A 23,544-nucleotide genomic window follows, 5' to 3' on the forward strand; every position below is an offset into this window, starting at 1 on the left:
CTACATATGCAGGGAGCAGGGAGCGTGAGAGCGGCGGACGCTAGTAACTAAGGTAAATATCGGGTAACCAAGGAAAGGGCTTCTTGGTTACCCGATGTTTACCGTGGTTACAGCTTACCGCAGGCTGCCAGACGCCGGCTCCCTGCTCGCTTCAGTTCGTCGCTCTCTTGCTGTCACACACAGCGATGTGTGCTTCACAGCGGGAGAGCAACGTCCAAAAAATGAAGCAGGACATTCAGCAATGACCGGCGACCTCACAGCAGGGGCCAGGTCGTTGCCGGATGTCACACACAGCGACAGTGACGGGACGTCGCTGCTACGTCACAGAAAATGGTGACTTAACAGCGACGTCGTTGTCGCTATGTGTGACACCACCTTTACTCTATTGAGATTATCTGTAGATAGAAGAGGAGTTAGAGCCAGGGCTCCGCCTCTCCATAGATTCTTATGAGCACCAGCTATCTTTTCCCATCTCAGTAATGTAACAATCTGTCTTATGCTATACTTATGCTAATTCTAACAGGGGGAGGGGATAACTATGAATATATGATCTGCTCTAGTGCAACTGTCACTCAAGAAGCTGCTCATTTTATAAACTTTACTTTCTTGGATTTCAAAACCTAAACATCCGAGCTGTCCACTACAGGTATGTATAGAATCAGCCTGATAGTGCCAGTGTAGCACTGGCTTTAGCTTATATACAAAAATCCTGGTGATTGGTTCCCTTTAATGGAGAGGTCAGAAAAATCTTATCACGTGTACATTTAATAGAGACTAGTGATGAGCAAGCACTACCATGCTCTGGGGTTATGTACTTGTAACGAGCAGTCGGACGCTTAGATAGCCGCGACTCGAGTTCCCGAGTATAATGGAAGGCAAAAGGGCACTCGAGCATTTTTACAGAAAAGCACCCGGAACACTGCTCATGTTTCTCATTGACTTCCATTATACTCGGGTGCTTGAGTCGCGGCTATCTAAGCGTCCGACTGCTCGTTACAAGTACATAACCCCAGAGCATGGCAGTGCTCGCTCATCACTAGTAAACATTATAGTGGCCCCCGTCACCCATAGACTGTGAAAAAAGTGCACCCCTTAGGCTGCTTTCACACATCCGATAGGTGCAGACCCGGCCAGTCCGGCTCTAAAACCTATGCAACGGATGCAGCGAAAAAGCCGCATCCTTTGCATACGTTTTTTAAATGCGGCCCGTCCGGTTTTTGCCGCTTGCGGCATGCTACTGAGCATACGCAGTGGCAAAAGCCGCATGCGGCGGCCGGATGCGGTTTTTGCCGCATCCGGCGTCCATAGGCATGCATTGAAAAATGCGTCGTATCTGCCGGATGCGGCGCAATGCGGTTTTTTTTTGCCGCACAAAAAAAACGTGCCAGGCAACGTTCCATCCGGCCGCCGCATCGGCTAAATCTGCCGCATTTAATTAAAGTCTATGCAGGAAAACCGCAACCAGCAGCAAAAAAAAACGGTTGCGTTTTTCCTGCAAAGTGCCGAATTGTGCCGCACAGGAAAAAACGGAGGTGTGAAAGCAGCCTGACCGCCTCTATTGTTTATTATCCAAATACTGCTGTAGATGTGAAGACGTCTCCCTGTTCAGAGACACTATATGGTGCTGCCATATTCACTTGCTAGGTCAGTCTGTGCCCCCTGCACTGTACACACCTCCTGCCCCCATTACTCACTGTGCCCCCTGCACTATACACCCCTCCTGCCCCTATTACTCGCTGTGCCCCCTGCACTGTACACACCTCCTGCCCCCATCACTCGCTGTGCCCCCTGCACTATACACACCTCCTGCCCCCATCACTCGCTGTGCCCCCTGCACTATACACACCTCCTGCCCCCATCACTCGCTGTGCCCCCTGCACTATACACATCTCCTGCCCCCATTACTCGCTGTGCCCCCTGCACTATACACACGTCCTGCCCCCATTACTCGCTGTTTCCCCTGCACTGTACACACCTCCTGCCCCCATTACTCGCTGTGCCCCCGGTACTGTACACACCCTCCTGCCCCCATTACTCGCTGTGCCTCTGCACTATACACACCTCCTGCCCCCATTACTCGCTGTGCCCCCTGCACTATACACACGTCCTGCCCCCATTACTCGCTGTTTCCCCTGCACTGTACACACCTCCTGCCCCCATTACTCGCTGTGCCCCCTGCACTGTACACACCTCCTGCCCCCATTACTCGCTGTGCCTCTGCACTATACACACCTCCTGCCCCCATTACTCGCTGTGTCCCCTGCACTATACACACCTCCTGCCCCCATTACTCGCTGTGCCCCCTGCACTGTACACACCCTCCTGCCCCCATTACTCGCTGTGACCCCTGCACTATACACACCTCCTGCCCCCATTACTCGCTGTGTCCCCTGCACTATACACACCTCCTGCCCCCATTACTCGCTGTGTCCCCTGCACTGTACACACCTCCTGCCCCCATTACTCGCTGTGCCCCCTGCACTATACACACCTCCTGCCCCCATTACTCGCTGTGTCCCCTGCACTGTACACACCTCCTGCCCCCATTACTCGCTGTGCCTCCTGCACTATACACACCTCCTGCCCCCATCACTCGCTGTGCCCCCTGCACTATACACACCTCCTGCCCCATCACTCGCTGTGTCCCCTGCACTATACACACCTCCTGCCCCCATCACTCGCTGTGCCCCCTGCACTATACACACCTCCTGCCCCATCACTCGCTGTGTCCCCTGCACTGTACACACCTCCTGCCCCCATTACTCGCTGTGCCCCCTGCACTATACACACCTCCTGCCCCGATTACTCGCTGTGCCCCCTGCACTGTACACACCTCCTGCCCCCATTACTCGCTGTGCCCCCTGCACTGTACACACCTCCTGCCCCCATCACTCACTGTGCCCCCTGCACTGTACACACGTCCTGCCCCCATCACTCGCTGTGTCCCCTGCACTATACACACGTCCTGCCCCCATTACTCGCTGTGCCCCCTGCACTGTACACACCTCCTGCCCCCATTACTCGCTGTGCCCCCTGCACTGTACACACCTCCTGCCCCCATTACTCGCTGTGCCCCCTGCACTGTACACACCTCCTGCCCCCATTACTCACTGTGTCCCCTGCACTGTACACACCTCCTGCCCCCATTACTTGCTGTGCCCCCTGCACTATACACACCTCCTGCCCCCATTAGTCGCTGTGCCCCCTGCACTGTACACACCTCCTGCCCCCATTACTTGCTGTTCCCCCTGCACTATACACACCTCCTGCCCCCATTACTCGCTGTGCCCCCTGCACTATACACACCTCCTGCCCCATCACTCGCTGTGCCCCCTGCACTGTACACACCTCCTGCCCCCATTACTCACTGTGCCCCTGCACTATACACACCTCCTGCCCCCATTACTCGCTGTGCCCCCTGCACTATACACACCTCCTGCCCCGATTACTCGCTGTGCCCCCTGCACTGTACACACCTCCTGCCCCCATTACTCGCTGTGCCCCCTGCACTGTACACACCTCCTGCCCCCATCACTCACTGTGCCCCCTGCACTGTACACACGTCCTGCCCCCATCACTCGCTGTGTCCCCTGCACTATACACACGTCCTGCCCCCATTACTCGCTGTGCCCCCTGCACTGTACACACCTCCTGCCCCCATTACTCGCTGTGCCCCCTGCACTGTACACACCTCCTGCCCCCATTACTCGCTGTGCCCCCTGCACTGTACACACCTCCTGCCCCCATTACTCACTGTGTCCCCTGCACTGTACACACCTCCTGCCCCCATTACTTGCTGTGCCCCCTGCACTATACACACCTCCTGCCCCCATTAGTCGCTGTGCCCCCTGCACTGTACACACCTCCTGCCCCCATTACTTGCTGTTCCCCCTGCACTATACACACCTCCTGCCCCCATTAGTCGCTGTGCCCCCTGCACTGTACACACCTCCTGCCCCCATTACTTGCTGTGATCCCTGCACTATACACACGTCCTGCCCCCATTACTCGCTGTGCCCCCTGCACTATACACACCTCCTGCCCCCATTACTCGCTGTGTCCCCTGCACTGTACACACCCTCCTGCCCCCATTACTCGCTGTGTCCCCTGCACTGTACACACCCTCCTGCCCCCATTACTTGCTGTGCCCCCTGCACTATACACACCTCCTGCCCCCATTAGTCGCTGTGCCCCCTGCACTGTACACATCTCCTGCCCCCATTACTCGCTGTGTCCCCTGCACTGTACACACCTCCTGCCCCCATTACTCGCTGTGTCCCCTGCACTATACACACCTCCTGCCCCCATTACTTGCTGTGATCCCTGCACTATACACACGTCCTGCCCCCATTACTCGCTGTGCCCCCTGCACTATACACACCTCCTGCCCCCATTACTCGCTGTGTCCCCTGCACTGTACACACCTCCTGCCCCCATTACTCGGTGCCCCCTGCACTGTACACACCTCCTGCCCCCATTACTCGCTGTGCCCCCTGCACTGTACACACCTCCTGCCCCCATTACTCGCTGTGCCCCCTGCACTGTACACACCTCCTGCCCCCATTACTCGCTGTGCCCCCTGCACTATACACACCTCCTGCCCCCATTACTCGCTGTGCCCCTGCACTATACACACCTCCTGCCCCCATAACTCGCTGTGCCCCCTGCACTGTTTACACTTTCTGTCCCCATTACTCGCTGTGTCCCCTGCACTATACACACCTCCTGCCCCCATTACTCGCTGTGCCCCCGGTACTGTACACACCCTCCTGACCCCATTACTCGCTGTGCCCCCTGCACTGTACACACCTCCTGCCCCCATTACTCGCTGTGCCCCTGCACTATACACACCTCCTGCCCCCATTACTCGCTGTGCCCCTGCACTATACACACCTCCTGCCCCCATTACTCGCTGTGCCCCCTGCACTGTACACACCTCCTGCCCCCATTACTCGCTGTGCCCCCTGCACTGTACACACCTGCTGCCCCCATTACTCGCTGTGCCCCCTGCACTGTACACACCTCCTGCCCCCATTACTCGCTGTGCCCCCTGCACTGCACACACCTCCTGCCCCCATTACTCGCTGTGCCCCCTGCACTATACACACCTCCTGCCCCCATTACTCGCTGTGCCCCTGCACTATACACACCTCCTGCCCCCATTACTCGCTGTGCCCCCTGCACTATACACACCTCCTGCCCCCATTACTCGCTGTGCCCCCTGCACTATACACACCTCCTGCCCCCATTACTCGCTGTGCCCCCTGCACTGTACACATCTCCTGCCCCCATTACTCGCTGTGCCCCTGCACTGTACACACCTCCTGCCCCCATTACTCGCTGTGCCCCCTGCACTGCACACACCTCCTGCCCCCATTACTCGCTGTGCCCCCTGCACTATACACACCTCCTGCCCCCATTACTCGCTGTGCCCCTGCACTGTACACACCTCCTGCCCCCATTACTCGCTGTGCCCCCTGCACTATACACACCTCCTGCCCCCATTACTCGCTGTGCCCCTGCACTGTACACACCTCCTGCCCCCATTACTCGCTGTGCCCCCTGCACTATACACACCTCCTGCCCCCATTACTCGCTGTGCCCCCTGCACTGTACACACCTCCTGCCCCCATTACTCGCTGTGCCCCCTGCACTGTACACATCTCCTGCCCCCATTACTCGCTGTGCCCCCTGCACTGTACACACCTCCTGCCCCCATTACTCGCTGTGCCCCCTGCACTGTACACACCTCCTGCCCCCATTACTCGCTGTGCCCCCTGCACTGTTTACACTTTCTGTCCCCATTAGTCGCTCTGGAGACCTCATACTTGTTACTCAGCAGCTTCTCCTGTCGCTCCAGGATCTCGGCGAGTTCCCGTGAACTCCTCCCGCGCAGCTCACCACCGGCGGCCCCGCCTCCATCTACCGGGGCAGCCATGCCAACCTCCGGAGTAGTGAAGGGTTTCCACAGCCGTGCACGCCCATTCTCCGAGGGACCCGCGTGACGTCACCCTCACGTGACTGACTGTGTCACGTGACCTGAGACACCTTGTTGCGCCTGACTTCCGGCCGCTTTCTGTGACGTCATTTTAGGCGCATTGATGGCTTCTCTGCGGACATGGCAACTGTGGAAAAGGGGCATTGGGGGAATTCAAAAGGGAGGGACACAAAAGTGCGTTTGTGGACACGAACCAAATATTCAGGCCCAAGGTGCTGCGTGTGCCTGGAGGTCTGTCACCACAGGCCCAGTATAATGTTACCCCAAACCTTTCTAGATACATGTGCAGTGCAGATGCGGTATTATTCACTGTGATTGCAGTCCTTTCCGCTTTTTTTTGCTGCTTTTTGGCATAAATCACAAATATTACAGAGGCTAAAGAGTGAGAAAATGTGGCTTTCACATCCAAGCCACCCTCACGTAGACTCAAGTCTGGGACCCCAGAGCCTAGACCCAAATCTAGGACCGCAGAACACAGACCCAAATCCGGGACTGCAGGGCGTAGACCCAAATCCGGGACTGCAGGGCGTAGACCTAAATCCAGGACTGCGGGGCGTAGACCCAAATCCGGGACTGCGGGGCGTAGACCCAAATCTAGGACTGCAGGGCGTAGACCCAAATCCGGGACTGCAGGGCGTAGACCCAAATCCAGGACTGCAGAACACAGACCCAAATCCAGGACTGCAGGGCGTAGACCCAAATCCAGGACTGCAGGGCGTAGACCCAAATCCAGGACTGCAGGGCGTAGACCCAAATCTAGGACTGCAGGGCGTAGACCTAAATCCGGGACTGCAGGGCGTAGACCCAAATCCAGGACTGCAGGGCGTAGACCCAAATCTAGGACCGCAGAACACAGACCCAAATCCGGGACTGCAGGGCGTAGACCCAAATCCGGGACTGCAGGGCGTAGACCCAAATCTAGGACCGCAGAACACAGACCCAAATCCAGGACTGCAGGGCGTAGACCCAAATCCAGGACTGCAGGGCGTAGACCCAAATCCAGGACTGCAGGGCGTAGACCCAAATCCGGGACTGCGGGGCGTAGACCCAAATCTAGGACTGCAGGGCGTAGACCTAAATCCAGGACTGCGGGGCGTAGACCCAAATCCAGGACTGCAGGGCGTAGACCCAAATCCAGGACTGCAGGGCGTAGACCCAAATCCGGGACTGCGGGGCGTAGACCCAAATCCGGGACTGCAGGGCGTAGACCTAAATCCAGGACTGCGGGGCGTAGACCCAAATCTAGGACCGCAGAACACAGACCCAAATCCGGGACTGCAGGGCGTAGACCCAAATCCGGGACTGCAGGGCGTAGACCCAAATCCAGGACTGCAGGGCGTAGACCCAAATCCAGGACTGCAGGGCGTAGACCCAAATCTAGGACCGCAGAACACAGAGCCAAATCCGGGACTGCAGGGCGTAGACCCAAATCCAGGACTGCAGGGCGTAGACCCAAATCCAGGACTGCAGGGCGTAGACCCAAATCTAGGACCGCAGAACACAGACCCAAATCCGGGACTGCAGGGCGTAGACCCAAATCCGGGACTGCAGGGCGTAGACCCAAATCTAGGACCGCAGAACACAGACCCAAATCCAGGACTGCAGGGCGTAGACCCAAATCCAGGACTGCAGGGCGTAGACCCAAATCCAGGACTGCAGGGCGTAGACTCAAATCCGGGACTGCGGGGCGTAGACCCAAATCTAGGACTGCAGGGCGTAGACCTAAATCCAGGACTGCGGGGCGTAGACCCAAATCCAGGACTGCAGGGCGTAGACCCAAATCCAGGACTGCAGGGCGTAGACCCAAATCCGGGACTGCGGGGCGTAGACCCAAATCCGGGACTGCAGGGCGTAGACCTAAATCCAGGACTGCGGGGCGTAGACCCAAATCTAGGACCGCAGAACACAGACCCAAATCCGGGACTGCAGGGCGTAGACCCAAATCCGGGACTGCAGGGCGTAGACCCAAATCCAGGACTGCAGGGCGTAGACCCAAATCCAGGACTGCAGGGCGTAGACCCAAATCTAGGACCGCAGAACACAGAGCCAAATCCGGGACTGCAGGGCGTAGACCCAAATCCAGGACTGCAGGGCGTAGACCCAAATCCAGGACTGCAGGGCGTAGACCCAAATCCGGGAGTGCGGGGCGTAGACCCAAATCTAGGACCGCAGAACACAGACCCAAATCCGGGACTGCAGGGCGTAGACCCAAATCCAGGACTGCAGGGCATAGACCCAAATCCGGGACTGCGGGGCGTAGACCCAAATCTAGGACCGCAGAACACAGACCCAAATCCGGGACTGCAGGGCGTAGACTCAAATCCAGGACTGCAGGGCGTAGACCCAAATCCGGGACTGCAGAGTGTAGACCCAAATCTAGGACCGCAGAACACAGACCCAAATCCGGGACTGCAGGGCGTAGACCCAAATCCGGGACTGCAGGGCGTAGACCCAAATCTAGGACCACAGAACACAGACCCAAATCTAGGACCGCAGAACACAGACCCAAATCCGGGACTGCGGGACGTAGACCCAAGTCCGGGACTGCAGGGCGTAGACCCAAATCCGGGACTGCAGGGCGTAGACCCAAATCCAGGACTGCAGGGCGTAGACCCAAATCTAGGACCGCAGAACACAGACCAAATCCGGGACTGCAGGGCGTAGACCCAAATCCGGGACTGCAGGGCGTAGACCCAAATCCGGGACTGCAGGGCGTAGACCCAAATCCGGGACTGCAGGGCGTAGACCCAAATCCGGGACTGCAGGGCGTAGACCCAAATCCGGGACTGCAGGGCGTAGACCCAAATCCGGGACTGCAGGGCGTAGACCCAAATCCGGGACTGCAGGGCGTAGACCCAAATCCGGGACTGCAGGGCGTAGACCCAAATCCGGGACTGCAGGGCGTAGACCCAAATCTAGGACCGCAGAACACAGACCCAAATCCGGGACTGCAGGGCGTAGACCCAAATCTGGGACTGCATGGCGTAGACCCAAATCCGGGACTGCAGGGCGTAGACCCAAATCCAGGACTGCAGGGCGTAGACCCAAATCCAGGACTGCAGGGCGTAGACCCAAATCTGGGACTGCAGGGCGTAGAACCAAATCCGGGATTGCAGGGCGTAGACCCAAATCCGGGACTGCAGGGCGTAGACCCAAATCCGGGACTGCAGGGCGTAGACCCAAATCCAGGACTGCAGGGCGTAGACCCAAATTCGGGACTGCAGGGCATAGACCCAAATCCGGGACTGCAGGGCGTAGACCCAAATCTGGGACTGCAGGGCGTAGACCCAAATCCGGGACTGCAGGGCGTAGACCCAAATCCGGGACTGCAGGGCGTAGACCCAAATCTAGGACCGCAGAACACAGACCCAAATCCGGGACTGCAGGGCGTAGACCCAAATCTGGGACTGCAGGGCGTAGACCCAAATCCGGGACTGCAGGGCGTAGACCCAAATCCGGGACTGCAGGGCATAGACCCAAATCCAGGACTGCGGGGCGTAGACCCAAATCTAGGACCGCAGAACACAGACCCAAATCCGGGACTGCAGGGCGTAGACCCAAATCTAGGACCGCAGAACACAGACCCAAATCCGGGACTGCAGGGCGTAGACCCAAATCCGGGACTGCAGGGCGTAGACCCAAATCCAGGACTGCAGGGCGTAGACCCAAATCCAGGACTGCAGGGCGTAGACCCAAATCTAGGACCGCAGAACACAGACCCAAATCCAGGACTGCAGGGCGTAGACCCAAATCCAGGACTGCAGGGCGTAGACCCAAATCCAGGGCTGCAGGGCGTAGACCCAAATCCGGGACTGCAGGGCGTAGACCCAAATCCGGGACTGCGGGGCGTAGACCCAAATCTAGGACCGCAGAACACAGACCCAAATCCGGGACTGCAGGGCGTAGACCCAAATCCAGGACTGCAGGGCGTAGACCCAAATCCGGGACTGCGGGGCGTAGACCCAAATCTAGGACCGCAGAACACAGACCCAAATCCGGGACTGCAGGGCGTAGACCCAAATCCAGGACTGCAGGGCGTAGACCCAAATCCGGGACTGCAGAGCGTAGACCCAAATCTAGGACCGCAGAACACAGACCCAAATCCGGGACTGCAGGGCGTAGACCCAAATCCGGGACTGCAGGGCGTAGACCCAAATCTAGGACCGCAGAACACAGACCCAAATCTAGGACCGCAGAACACAGACCCAAATCCGGGACTGCAGGGCGTAGACCCAAATCTGGGACTGCGGGGCGTAGACCCAAATCTAGGACTGCAGGGCGTAGACCTAAATCCAGGACTGCGGGGCGTAGACCCAAATCCAGCACTGCAGGGCGTAGACCCAAATCCAGGACTGCAGGGCGTAGACCCAAATCCGGGACTGCGGGGCGTAGACCCAAATCTAGGACTGCAGGGCGTAGACCCAAATCCGGGACTGCAGGGCGTAGACCCAAATCCAGGACTGCAGGGCGTAGACCCAAATCCGGGACTGCGGGGCGTAGACCCAAATCTAGGACCGCAGAACACAGACCCAAATCCGGAACTGCAGGGCGTAGACCCAAATCCAGGACTGCAGGGCATAGACCCAAATCCGGGACTGCGGGGCGTAGACCCAAATCTAGGACCGCAGAACACAGACCCAAATCCGGGACTGCAGGGCGTAGACTCAAATCCAGGACTGCAGGGCGTAGACCCAAATCCGGGACTGCAGAGTGTAGACCCAAATCTAGGACCGCAGAACACAGACCCAAATCCGGGACTGCAGGGCGTAGACCCAAATCCGGGACTGCAGGGCGTAGACCCAAATCTAGGACCGCAGAACACAGACCCAAATCTAGGACCGCAGAACACAGACCCAAATCCGGGACTGCAGGACGTAGACCCAAGTCCGGGACTGCAGGGCGTAGACCCAAATCCGGGACTGCAGGGCGTAGACCCAAATCCAGGACTGCAGGGCGTAGACCCAAATCTAGGACCGCAGAACACAGACCCAAATCCGGGACTGCAGGGCGTAGACCCAAATCCGGGACTGCAGGGCGTAGACCCAAATCCAGGACTGCAGGGCGTAGACCCAAATCCGGGACTGCAGGGCGTAGACCCAAATCCGGGACTGCAGGGCGTAGACCCAAATCCGGGACTGCAGGGCGTAGACCCAAATCCGGGACTGCAGGGCGTAGACCCAAATCCGGGACTGCAGGGCGTAGACCCAAATCCGGGACTGCAGGGCGTAGACCCAAATCCGGGACTGCAGGGCGTAGACCCAAATCTAGGACCGCAGAACACAGACCCAAATCCGGGACTGCAGGGCGTAGACCCAAATCTGGGACTGCAGGGCGTAGACCCAAATCCGGGACTGCAGGGCGTAGACCCAAATCCAGGACTGCAGGGCGTAGACCCAAATCCGGGACTGCAGAGCGTAGACCCAAATCTGGGACTGCAGGGCGTAGAACCAAATCCGGGATTGCAGGGCGTAGACCCAAATCCGGGACTGCAGGGCGTAGACCCAAATCCGGGACTGCAGGGCGTAGACCCAAATCCAGGACTGCAGGGCGTAGACCCAAATTCGGGACTGCAGGGCGTAGACCCAAATCCGGGACTGCAGGGCGTAGACCCAAATCTGGGACTGCAGGGCGTAGACCCAAATCCGGGACTGCAGGGCGTAGACCCAAATCCGGGACTGCAGGGCGTAGACCCAAATCTAGGACCGCAGAACACAGACCCAAATCCGGGACTGCAGGGCGTAGACCCAAATCCGGGACTGCAGGGCGTAGACCCAAATCCGGGACTGCAGGGCGTAGACCCAAATCCGGGACTGCAGGGCATAGACCCAAATCCAGGACTGCGGGGCGTAGACCCAAATCTAGGACCGCAGAACACAGACCCAAATCCGGGACTGCAGGGCGTAGACCCAAATCTAGGACCGCAGAACACAGACCCAAATCCGGGACTGCAGGGCGTAGACCCAAATCCGGGACTGCAGGGCGTAGACCCAAATCCAGGACTGCAGGGCGTAGACCCAAATCCAGGACTGCAGGGCGTAGACCCAAATCTAGGACCGCAGAACACAGACCCAAATCCAGGACTGCAGGGCGTAGACCCAAATCCAGGACTGCAGGGCGTAGACCCAAATCCAGGGCTGCAGGGCGTAGACCCAAATCCGGGACTGCGGGGCGTAGACCCAAATCCGGGACTGCGGGGCGTAGACCCAAATCTAGGACCGCAGAACACAGACCCAAATCCGGGACTGCAGGGCGTAGACCCAAATCCAGGACTGCAGGGCGTAGACCCAAATCCGGGACTGCGGGGCGTAGACCCAAATCTAGGACCGCAGAACACAGACCCAAATCCGGGACTGCAGGGCGTAGACCCAAATCCAGGACTGCAGGGCGTAGACCCAAATCCGGGACTGCAGAGCGTAGACCCAAATCTAGGACCGCAGAACACAGACCCAAATCCGGGACTGCAGGGCGTAGACCCAAATCCGGGACTGCAGGGCGTAGACCCAAATCTAGGACCGCAGAACACAGACCCAAATCTAGGACCGCAGAACACAGACCCAAATCCGGGACTGCAGGACGTAGACCCAAATCCGGTACTGCAGGGCGTAGACCCAAATCCGGGACTGCAGGGCGTAGACCCAAATCTAGGACCGCAGAACACAGACCCAAATCCGGGACTGCAGGGCGTAGACCCAAATCCGGGACTGCAGGGCGTAGACCCAAATCCAGGACTGTAGGGCGTAGACCCAAATCCGGGACTGCAGGGCGTAGACCCAAGTCCGGGACTGCAGGGCGTAGACCCAAATCCGGGACTGCAGGGCGTAGACCCAAATCCGGGACTGCAGGGCGTAGACCCAAATCCGGGACTGCAGGGCGTAGACCCAAATCTAGGACCGCAGAACACAGACCCAAATCTGGGACTGCAGGGCGTACACCCAAATCTGGGAATGCAGGGCGTAGACCCAAATCCGGGACTGCAGGGCGTAGACCCAAATCCAGGACTGCAGGGCGTAGACCCAAATCCGGGACTGCAGGGCGTAGACCCAAATCTGGGACTGCAGGGCGTAGACCCAAATCCGGGATTGCAGGGCGTAGACCCAAATCCGGGACTGCAGGGCGTAGACCCAAATCCGGGACTGCAGGGCGTAGACCCAAATCCGGGACTGCAGGGCGTAGACCCAAATCCGGGACTGCAGGGCGTAGACCCAAATCCAGGACTGCAGGGCTTAAGGGCACTTCACACGCTGCGATATCGCTAGCGAGCGTACCCGCCCCGTCAATTGTGCATCACAGGCAAATCGCTGCCCGTGGCGCACAACATCGCTTACACCCGTCACACGGACTTACCTTCCCTGCGACGTCGCTGTGGCCGGCGAACCGCCGCCTTTCTAGGGGCGGTTTGTGCGGCTTCACAGCGACGTCACACGACAGCCATCCAATAAAAGTGGAGGGGCGGAGATGAGCGGGCGGAATATCCCGCACACCTCCTTCCTTCCTCATTGCTGGTGGACGCAGGTAGGATGATGTTCATCGTTCCTGCGGTGTCACACGTAGCGATGTGTGATGCCGCAGGAATGACGAACAACCAGCGGCATGCACCACCAATGATATTATGAAAAGGAGCGACGTGTCAATGATCAACGATTTTTGACGTTTTTGCGATCGTTGATCGTTGCTCCTAGCTGTCACACGCTGCGATGTCGCTAATGACGCCAGATGTGCGTCACAAACACTGTGACCCCGACGATATATTGTTAGCGATGTCGCAGCATGTAAAGCACCCTTTAGACCGAAATCCAGTACTGAAGGACGTAGACCCAAATCTAGGACTGCAGGTCGTAGACCTAAATTCAAGACCGCAGGGCGTAGACCCAAATCCGGGAATTGCAGGGAATAGACCCAAATCTGGGAATACAGGGCTTAGACCCAATGACGTGACTGCAGGGGGTAGAGCCAAATCTGGAACTGCAGGGCCTAGACCCAAATCCAAGACTGCAAGGCATAGACTTACACTTAGGAAAAAGGATGTGTCGTTGCTTACCAATTAATCAGATAGTCAGCAAAGCAAAGGTACTAAACAATTGTGGTCACAATTAAAAAGTAACTTTTAATATTTAAATTTTTTTAAAAAATATTTTTATACCACACAACATAAATGGTTGTAAAACCAACCAGCCAATTGGAGCTAGTATTTAGGCTCCTATCATTACCCGGTTAAGGACACTGTATAACCGGTAGTAATAATTCTACCGGAATAACACCTATTGAGACAAAAATTGTCCCGTATGTGATATATAGATTAGTAATCCATAGCATAAACAAACATTAAGCAGGAATGGTCCCACTAAGATACCAATATTAGAGACCAAGGTTTTACTGTCTCCTAAATGTTATACATAAACTACAAGCTACAGCGACAAATAACCAAGGTATGGTCTCACTGTAGAAAAATGAAGTAAAAACTTGTTTTAGTTGTCCAGTCGCAGGGGGGGGGGGCGCACCAATCAGCCTCACAATACCCCTTGGCTGGCAACAATCTGACCTGATATTTTCTTAGACCTCCCAACGCGTTTCTTAATTTATCTTAATCCTCAGGGGACTGTGGTCAAGAAATTACAACTTCATTAGGGAAACGGACAACCAACATACTGTGTCCGGGCTGGTAACACACCAGTTGTTACCAGCCTGGACACAGTATGTTGGTTGTCCGTTTCCCTAATGAAGTTGTAATTTCTTGACCACAGTCCCCTGAGGATTAAGATAAATTAAGAAACGCGTTGGGAGGTCTAAGAAAATATCAGGTCAGATTGTTGCCAGCCAAGGGGTATTGTGAGGCTGATTGGTGCGCCCCCCCCCCCCCTGCGACTGGACAACTAAAACAAGTTTTTACTTCATTTTTCTACAGTGAGACCATACCTTGGTTATTTGTCGCTGTAGCTTGTAGTTTATGTATAACATTTAGGAGACAGTAAAACCTTGGTCTCTAATATTGGTATCTTAGTGGGACCATTCCTGCTTAATGTTTGTTTATGCTATGGATTACTAATCTATATATCACATACGGGACAATTTTTGTCTCAATAGGTGTTATTCCGGTAGAATTATTACTACCGGTTATACAGTGTCCTTAACCGGGTAATGATAGGAGCCTAAATACTAGCTCCAATTGGCTGGTTGGTTTTACAACCATTTATGTTGTGTGGTATAAAAATATTTTTTAAAAAAATTTAAATATTAAAAGTTATTTTTTAATTGTGACCACAATTGTTTAGTACCTTTGCTTTGCTGACTATCTGATCGCATAGACTTACACACCAATTTTAATAAGAATTAGAGAATTCAAACTGCTAATAGACCGAAAACTGATTACTCTAAAAACAATTTTTATTTATAAACATTAAAAATATTAATTCAAGCTATATCTCATCATATGTAGCTATATCGGTCAGTGAACACACAGCCAGTCGTGCAGAGCTAGATATACTCTAAAAGCTACTTTACATGCTGCGACATCGCTAGCGATCTCATTAGCGATGTGAAATTCTAGATCGCAAGTGCGACCTTTTGAGGTCGCACATAGGTTATTTTACGCATGTGCAATCTCTAAAGATCGCACTTGCGATCTAGAATTTCACATCGCTGATGAGATCGCTAGCGATGTCGCAGCATGTAAAGTAGCCTTAAGGGGATATTACACTAGGGAGATTGTGGATAGCCCAGAGTAGTTCTTGATAGTAATCGTAATATCAACTAGGATGTTGGACAAGGCCAGGTCATAGATCCCTAGTCCTTCTCCTTCCTGGCCGCGGAGGTAAACAACATAAGGTTTCAGGCGCCCCCGCTCCTCGTCGGCTATCCCTAGTAAACCCTAAATCTGCCTGTGTGTCAATAATTGACCTAAAGCCCAGAAAGTGTGGTTAGTGCTGAAGTCAGGGTTATTCAATCACACTAGGTGCATAGTCAATATGCTAATAGATATTTGATATGTTTGTTGGTCATAGGGAAAATCCCCATACAAAGTAGTTGTAAATATGCTCCCCTCAGGTACAATCTAAAGGGTGAGAAGGAGCTAACAGGTAGCTATCAAAAATCCGCTACCCAGCACCTCACCCTGTCAGTATAGGGCTGAATAGGATCCTATTCAGCCCTATACTGACAGGGTGAGGTGCTGAGGTCCACTCTGCATTGGACAGGAGGACCATCTGACCACCGTTTACAGTCTTCTTGAGGGATCTGTTGGCAGGACACAGAAAACTAAAAGGTGACCTGGATTATGTGCATTGTCACTAGATGGTAACATCCCCTGATGAACCCCGAACAAAGTGGGGGAAACGCGTTGGGAATCTTCTGTGAGGTTGTTTCTCCAGCAAGATAAGTTTACCCTACTGGGATTAATTCTTACAGATCCACATTAATGCTGTTGGTCATCTGCACTGGGTAGCGGATTTTTGATAGCTACCTGTTAGCTCCTTCTCAAGGAAACGGTCCACACCAGTATTGCAGTTTAACTTGCCTTGTTTACTTTTGGTGATGGAACCACGGGTGCTGGTTCCAGGTGTATCTGCTCCCCTTGTTCTCCGTGCCAACTGGACCTGGGATGGCTGTCCTCCGTGCACACTTGTTGTGATTGGACTCCCGTGGCCTGGAGCTACTTGGAAGTCCCGACTTTTCTCTCTGGGCCCTAATGCAGGCAGCCTGGACTATTTAAGGGGTTCAGTCCCCAGTCCCCTCTTTGCTGCTTATACTTCAGGCTTCTTAGATTGGCGATTGACCCGCCGGCAGAGTTAACAGCTGACCATAAAGTGTCCCACTGTCCTAGGGTCTGCACCCCACTTTGTGCTGAGTGCCGTGAGCCTTGGTTCCGAACCTCCACAGACCCTCCGTGGTTCCTGGAGTCCTGGTTCCGTACTCCACAGTTCACACTCCTTGTTACAGCTCTCCGTTGTCTCTACAGGTCTCTCTTTCAGTACTTTACTCTCTCCTTCACTTCCTCTGACAGACTGTCTTAACACCACTTCCTCCTACTTTCCCAACTGACCCCTGGCCCCTCCCCCTCGCTGGGTCTCTGCCTACAGACTGGGTGGCTACATCCAATCAGTGCCCTCCCCTTTTACCTGTTATTAGGCAGTCTCCCAGTTTAGTGTTGGGACTGTGTATGTGGCCTGAAGTTGTTGGTGTACTTACTGGCACGGATATTCTGGGGTTTGGATTTCCACAGGTTACATTTGTGGCAACTGGTACCGGAGGGGTGCTACAAGGGCGTAGACCCAAATTCGGGACCACAGGGCGTAGACGTAAATCCAGGACTGCAGGGCGTAGATCAAATTCCAGGACTGCAGAGCATAGATGCAAAGTCAGGACTGCAGAGTGTAGACCCATATCCGGGACCGTCCCACTGTATCCGGAACTGTTAGGACCTATGGATATATTTTTATTTGAAGCGTTTTTTTATAGTACAGAAAAGCTTTGATTCTGTACTTAATTTTTTTTAACATGCATTTTTATCAGAGTTCTCATAGAAGTTTATAAAGAAGAAAACAAAACAAAACTGGACAATATTTAGATGCACAATGGGCTGAGTATTCATGAAATCACATCAATATTGCTTGGACAATTGGATTTAAAATATCAGTTAGTTCCTACCGATACCATTTGGCAATTTTGGTGTTATATAAAGTTAGACACTGATTCCTCAAATTGAAGTGCAAGTGTTCACCTTTGAAGGTTCTTTCTTTCACTAGGAGTTTAGCGCATGGAGCATTGATGTTCCGTTTATAATGTTGTGTACATCACCCTAACAGCAAATCGATGCCATGAGGCATTACTATAGACCGAACACAACTGAAATCAAATCACATGAGGACTTAGGGGTACTTTGCACGCTGCGACATCGCAGGCCGATGCTGCGATGCCGAGCGCGATAGTACCCGCCCCCGTCGCATCAGCGATATCCTTGTGATAGCTGCCGTAGCGAACATTATCGCTACAGCAGCTTCACATGGACTCACCTGTCCTGCGACCTTCGCTCTGGCCGGCGACCCGCCTCCTTGTTAAGGGGGCGGGTCGTGCGGCGTCATAGTGACATCACACGCCAGGCGGCCAATCGGAGCGGAGGGGCGGAGATGAGTGGGATGTAAACATCCCGCCCATCTCCTTCCTTCCGCATATCCTACGGAAGCCGCAGTGACGCCGGTAGGAGATGTTCCTCGTTCCTGCGGCTTCACACACAGCGATGTGTGCTGCCGCAGGAGCGAGGAACAACATCGGACTGTCGCGTCAGCGTAATTATGGATTACGCCGACGCTGCAGCGATGATACGATTACGACGATTTTGCGCTCGTTAATCGTATCATCGAGCCTTTGCACACTACGATGTCGCATGCGATGCCGGAAGTGCGTCACTTTTAATTTGACTCCACCGACATCGCAGCTGCGATGTCGTAGTGTGCAAAGTACCCCTTAGTAATGACATGTCTCTAGGCCACTTGAACCATTTGTAAGTTATTGCAGTTTATATATTGTCCACTAGATGTCAGCATTGTGTCCTTTTTGCAGCCCTCCTGTCTTTCACTACCTGCATGGAGATGAATGCAAGGTGTTGTTGCAACTAAATATAAAAATTGTTTTACCCGAGATGTAGAGGACAGGACCTCTACTGCTATCCTATAGGAAGCAATCCTAAAAGTCAGTGTTGAACCTTTTAAGTGTCTCTAAACTGGCTTTGTTATCTCTACAAGGAGCGAAATTACCCCTTATACACCCTGAATAAGGTCAGACACCCTGAAAAATGTGTCTTCCAACATTGTCTGATTTGGCTTTTAACCTAAAGGTGGCATCACACGCGCCGATATATCGAGCGATCGCACCCGCCCCCATCGTTTGTGCGTCACGGGCAATTAGTTGCCCGTGGCGCACAAAGTCGTTAATCCCCGTCACATGTACTTACCTCCCTAACGACGTCGCTGTGGGCGGCGAACATCCTCTTCCTGAAGGGGGAGGAACGTTCGGCGTCACAGCGACGTCACACAGCGGCCGCCCAATAGAACTGGAGGGGCGGAGATGAGCGGGACGTAACATCCCGCCCATCTCCTTCCTTCCGCATTGCCGGTGGCCGCAGGTAAGCTGCAGTTTGTCGTTCCCGAGGTGTCACACGTAGCGATGTGTGCTGCCTCGGGAACGATGAATAACCTGCGTCCTCTACAATCAACGATATTTCAAAAAGAAACAACGTGTCAACGATGGACAATAAGGTGAGTATTTTCCATCGTTAACGGTCGTTCCTTGCTGTCACACGCAACGACGTCGCTAATGATGCCGGATACGCGTCACGGAGCCGTGACCCCGGCGATATATCGTTAGATCCGACGTTGCGTGTGACGCCGCTTTAAGTCGTAGCAAGGCTCAATATAGAGTCAATATTGACTTTTAGGATTGCTATTTATATTGGGTGGCACTACAGTAGTACTGAAAGAGCCATACAGTTATCTCCATGTTGGGACTGATCACTTGTATCATAGCCAGGACGAAGAATATAATTTCAGGGGGTTGTCCTGGCTAAATATTATCTTAAACCACAGGCTTGGATTCTGTGGAAATAATAGTTTGTCCTACTCACCTGCTATTACCCAAGTAAGTCCACTGAAAATATTGACATGACCACTCTTCTATTACAGGACCTCTCTGGCCTGTGATTGGCTGCAGTGGTCAGGTGATTTGAACAGCGCATCATAAGATGTTTCTCTGATGGCACACTCTTTTATTCACCTGATAACTGAAACCAGTCACATGCCAGGGCAGTTCTGTGACAGGAATGGTAACCACTTCCCAGGCCAGCTCAGATCTTTGCCAGAGTTGATAGTAGCTGATTGGATTTTGGATATTGATGTCATCCATCTGTATCCTAGTAGTTGAACACCCTTTTAACTATATAGCACACTTGGGATATCACTACTTTCACTTGGATAAATCGCAAAGGAGACAATGTCTTTTGTTGTGTACCTTTGTTATTTATTTAATATGTTTGTGGAACTGTGTGACTATTATGTGGCTAAATATTTGGAAGCTACACGTAGGTCCATAAATATTTGGAGATTGACAGAAGTTTTTGCATTTTAGCTGTTTACTAAAACATATTTAAGATACAGTTATATAATCCATATGGGCTTAAAGTGCAGACTCTAAGATTTAATTTGAGGTTACTCAAATCCTAATTGGAGTAAGGTTTTAGGAATTACAGCTCTTTAATATGTAGCTGCTTCTTTTTTAAGGAACCAAAAATAAATTCGACAATTATCTCAAAAGTTCTTAAATAAGCTGCATGGGATATTCCTTTGTTAAGCAGGTAAAAGGTCTGGATCTGATTCCAGGTGTGGCATTTGCATTTGGAAGCTATTGCTGCAAACCCAGATCATATAGTCAAAGGAGCTCTTAATGGAAAAGAAAAAAGACCATCATTAGGGTTAAAAAAAAAAAAAGAAATCAATCAGAGAGGTAACAGAAATGTGAAGGAGGCTAAAGCAACAGTTTAGTACATTCTACCAAAAAAAAGAGCGAACTGGTGAGCTTTGAAACTCAAAAAGGCCTGGATATCCATGGAAAACAACAGTGGTGGATGATCACAGAATCCTTTACATAGTGAAGAAAAACCCCTTCACAACATCCACCCAAGTGTAGAACACTCTCCAGGAAGTAGGATGGATGTGAGTATGCACACATTGGCTATTTATAGGCGGATGTGCCTGTCTGTGATAACACCCCTTAAGCGGGCTTTACACGAGACGATAGATTGTGCGATATGTCATTGGGGTCACGGTTTTCGTGACGCACATCCGGCATATCGCACGACGTGGTTTCGTGTGACACCTCCTAGCGACGCAGTATCGCTCACAAATCGTGAGTCGTGTACTCGTCGCTAGGTTTTATAAAATTGTTTAATTAAAATGGCGGCGTTTGTTCATTTCCGTGGCATCACACATTGCTCCGTGTGACACCCCGGGAACGATGAACAGCAGCTTTACCTGCCTCCCGCGGCACCCGCCGGCTTAATGGAAGGAGGTGGGCGGGATGTTTACATCCCGCTCATCTCCGCCCCTCCGCTTCTATTGGCCGCCTGCCGTGTGACGTCGCTGTGACACTGAACGTCCCGCCCACTCCAGGAAGTGGACGTTCGTCGCCCACAGCGAGGTCGTCCGGAAGGTAAGTATGTGTGACGGGGGTTAAACGAGTTTGTGCGCCATGGGCAACTAATTGCCCGTGACGCAAAAACGACGGGGGCGGGTACGATCAATTGTGCTATCGCACAATCTATCGTCTCGTGTAAAGCAGGCTTTACTGTTCTAAACACATGTTCCAACAGAATACTTTCCACAGGGCAGGCTAGCACCTCCAAGGTGGAAAGTGCAAGCTCAGGTCATGTATCCAAATTAGAGACACCATGTTGAAACACTGCCTTCCTGCTTGGAGTATATCAGATGGTGGTGTCAGATGTTGTGGCGTGCTGAGGTAGGTTTTCCACTTTTGACCAGGCTAACCCACCCTTCTGAGGTTATGCCGGTGCCCAAGCTGCATTGGCGACTTCCTCCTCTACCTTGTGGTTCCACTGAGCCCCTCTGTCAGTGAAAACGCCATCAGTAGATCAGTAGTGCATCTTCCAGCATGCACTTGTATTGCCGCATTTTCCGATCACGCTTCTGTGATGGAAGTAAGGATGGCATATTGTCCTTATATCAAAGATCCAGCAGGGTGGCCACTCAGTAATTAGCACTGTTAACAATCTAAGCAACTTGGCATGCATTGCACAGGCACAGCAGCATGTTTGCTGGGCTACCCAGGGGCAACAACAAGCTGTCTTTGCTGGGAGGTGTATCGTCTGTGTCCCTTGCATCCCCCCAGCCACGTTCCAGTGATGCGCAGAATCTACTTTGAGTGCCACCCTGCTGTGAAGACGGTTTCTCATCCACCAAAACTGGCCCCTGGCTGGACAGTTGTTTACCTGGTCATTGGTACAGGAACCCACCCTCGGAGCCATGTGGGGACTACTGGCCTGATAATGGTGGGAATTGTCCCTGTTCCTCCTGTGCCATCACCTTATCCATCATCGCCTGAAGCATTTTTTCAAGAAAGCATAAAAGTGGGATTGTAGTGCTGATGATACCGTCATCAGCGCTGGCCATGTTTGTGGAGTACTCAAAGTAGCGCAACACAACACACGTCCCGCGTGCAGGCCCAGTCGTAGTTAAGTGGTGTTCATTAGAGCGACTTAACCGTGCGTGCTGCAGCTGAAACTTCATTATTGCCTGCGGCTGCTCACACAGTTTCTCCAGTCTGGAGTTCCACCTTGCGGGTACATCGCAAATGAGGAGGTGAGCAGCAAGGCAGAAATGACACTGCAGTACAGACAGGCAAGCAGTAGCAGGATGAGAACACCAACAGTGCAAACAGATGGTCCGCACTTTCTGCAGCAGTTCTGTCATCTGTCATTTTTCAGGAAATTCTGCACCCCCAAATTCAGCACTTGTGTCAGGCTTCGGATGTGTGCCAAATCGGCTAGGCCCAGAGCTGCAACAAGATTTCGTCGATTATTGCATACCACCTGGTTAGTTTTGAGGTTCAGCGGCACCAACCACTCAGTCTATTGTTCGATCACCGCCCACAGCTCCTGCGTGGTGTGTAATTTTCCCCCCAAAACAGTTTCAGAACAGCCCGCTAACATTTCCCCCTGGCTGTGCTGAAGTTGGTAGTACAGGTGTTACGCTGACTGGATGAGTAGCAAGTGGAGTAGGAGGAGGCAACACAGACAGAAACGTCCAGCAATGCTCGGTGGTAGGACATGTGCCAGACCCCCTTCCGCCTCAGGCCCAGCCGGCACTTCATTTACTCATTGGTCAGTTAGGGAGATATAATGTCCCTGTCCATGCTTACTGGTCAATGTATCAAAGGTTATGTGGACCTTGCCACTCATGGCGTTGTGCAGTGCACACCTGATTTTTTCCGCAACATGTTCAGGCAGGCCAGGGATGGCCCTCCTGGAAACGTAGTGGCAGCTGAGAATCACATACTGTGGAACAGTATATCATACATTTTTTTAAAGTGTCTATCTCCATCATACCATATGGCAGCATTTCAAAGGCCAGAAATTTTGAAATGCTATCATTCAGGACCAGGGCTCATGGGTGAGCAGGGGTGTACTTTCTCATTTCTTTGGGGGATGGACATCTGAATGCTTCCATGGGGCGGTGGGGAGATGCTCAGTGACACTGCTGCTGGTAGTTGTGCTTGCTGTCACATCGTTTCTTTGTGAGGAGCCAGATGGCACAGTTGTTTGCTCAGGAACTGGATGCAAGGCCGAGAAGAGGGGACAGGAGAAGTCTCAGATCTTTCCTGGGTTTTCAGGTGTATACTACACTGCAGCTAAGGCCTAAGCCACACGGCGAGAAAATCGGTGCGAGTGGAGTGCGATAAAACATCGCATTCCCCTCGGACCAATTCTAGCCTGTGTGACAGCACACATGAGCGATTATTTTCTCAGCCCTAATCGGACCGAGAAAACA

The 23,544-nt window shown here is 53.2% G+C and overlaps 1 protein-coding gene across 1 annotated transcript in view; it reads right to left on the reverse strand.

The window, feature by feature from the left end:
- POLR2M (RNA polymerase II subunit M) overlaps nucleotides 1-6,012 on the reverse strand; it is a 47,931-nt gene extending 41,919 nt beyond the window's left edge. Inside the window, exon 1 of the mRNA XM_075345732.1 lies at nucleotides 5,829-6,012. Within this exon, the coding sequence (XP_075201847.1) occupies nucleotides 5,829-5,938 (110 nt within the window). The 5' untranslated portion in view covers nucleotides 5,939-6,012. The remainder of the gene's footprint in view (nucleotides 1-5,828) is intronic.
- Between the last annotated feature and the right edge of the window lie 17,532 nt (nucleotides 6,013-23,544).

This window comes from Anomaloglossus baeobatrachus, chromosome 4 (assembly GCF_048569485.1).
Source record: "Anomaloglossus baeobatrachus isolate aAnoBae1 chromosome 4, aAnoBae1.hap1, whole genome shotgun sequence".
Lineage (NCBI taxonomy): Eukaryota > Metazoa > Chordata > Amphibia > Anura > Aromobatidae > Anomaloglossus > Anomaloglossus baeobatrachus.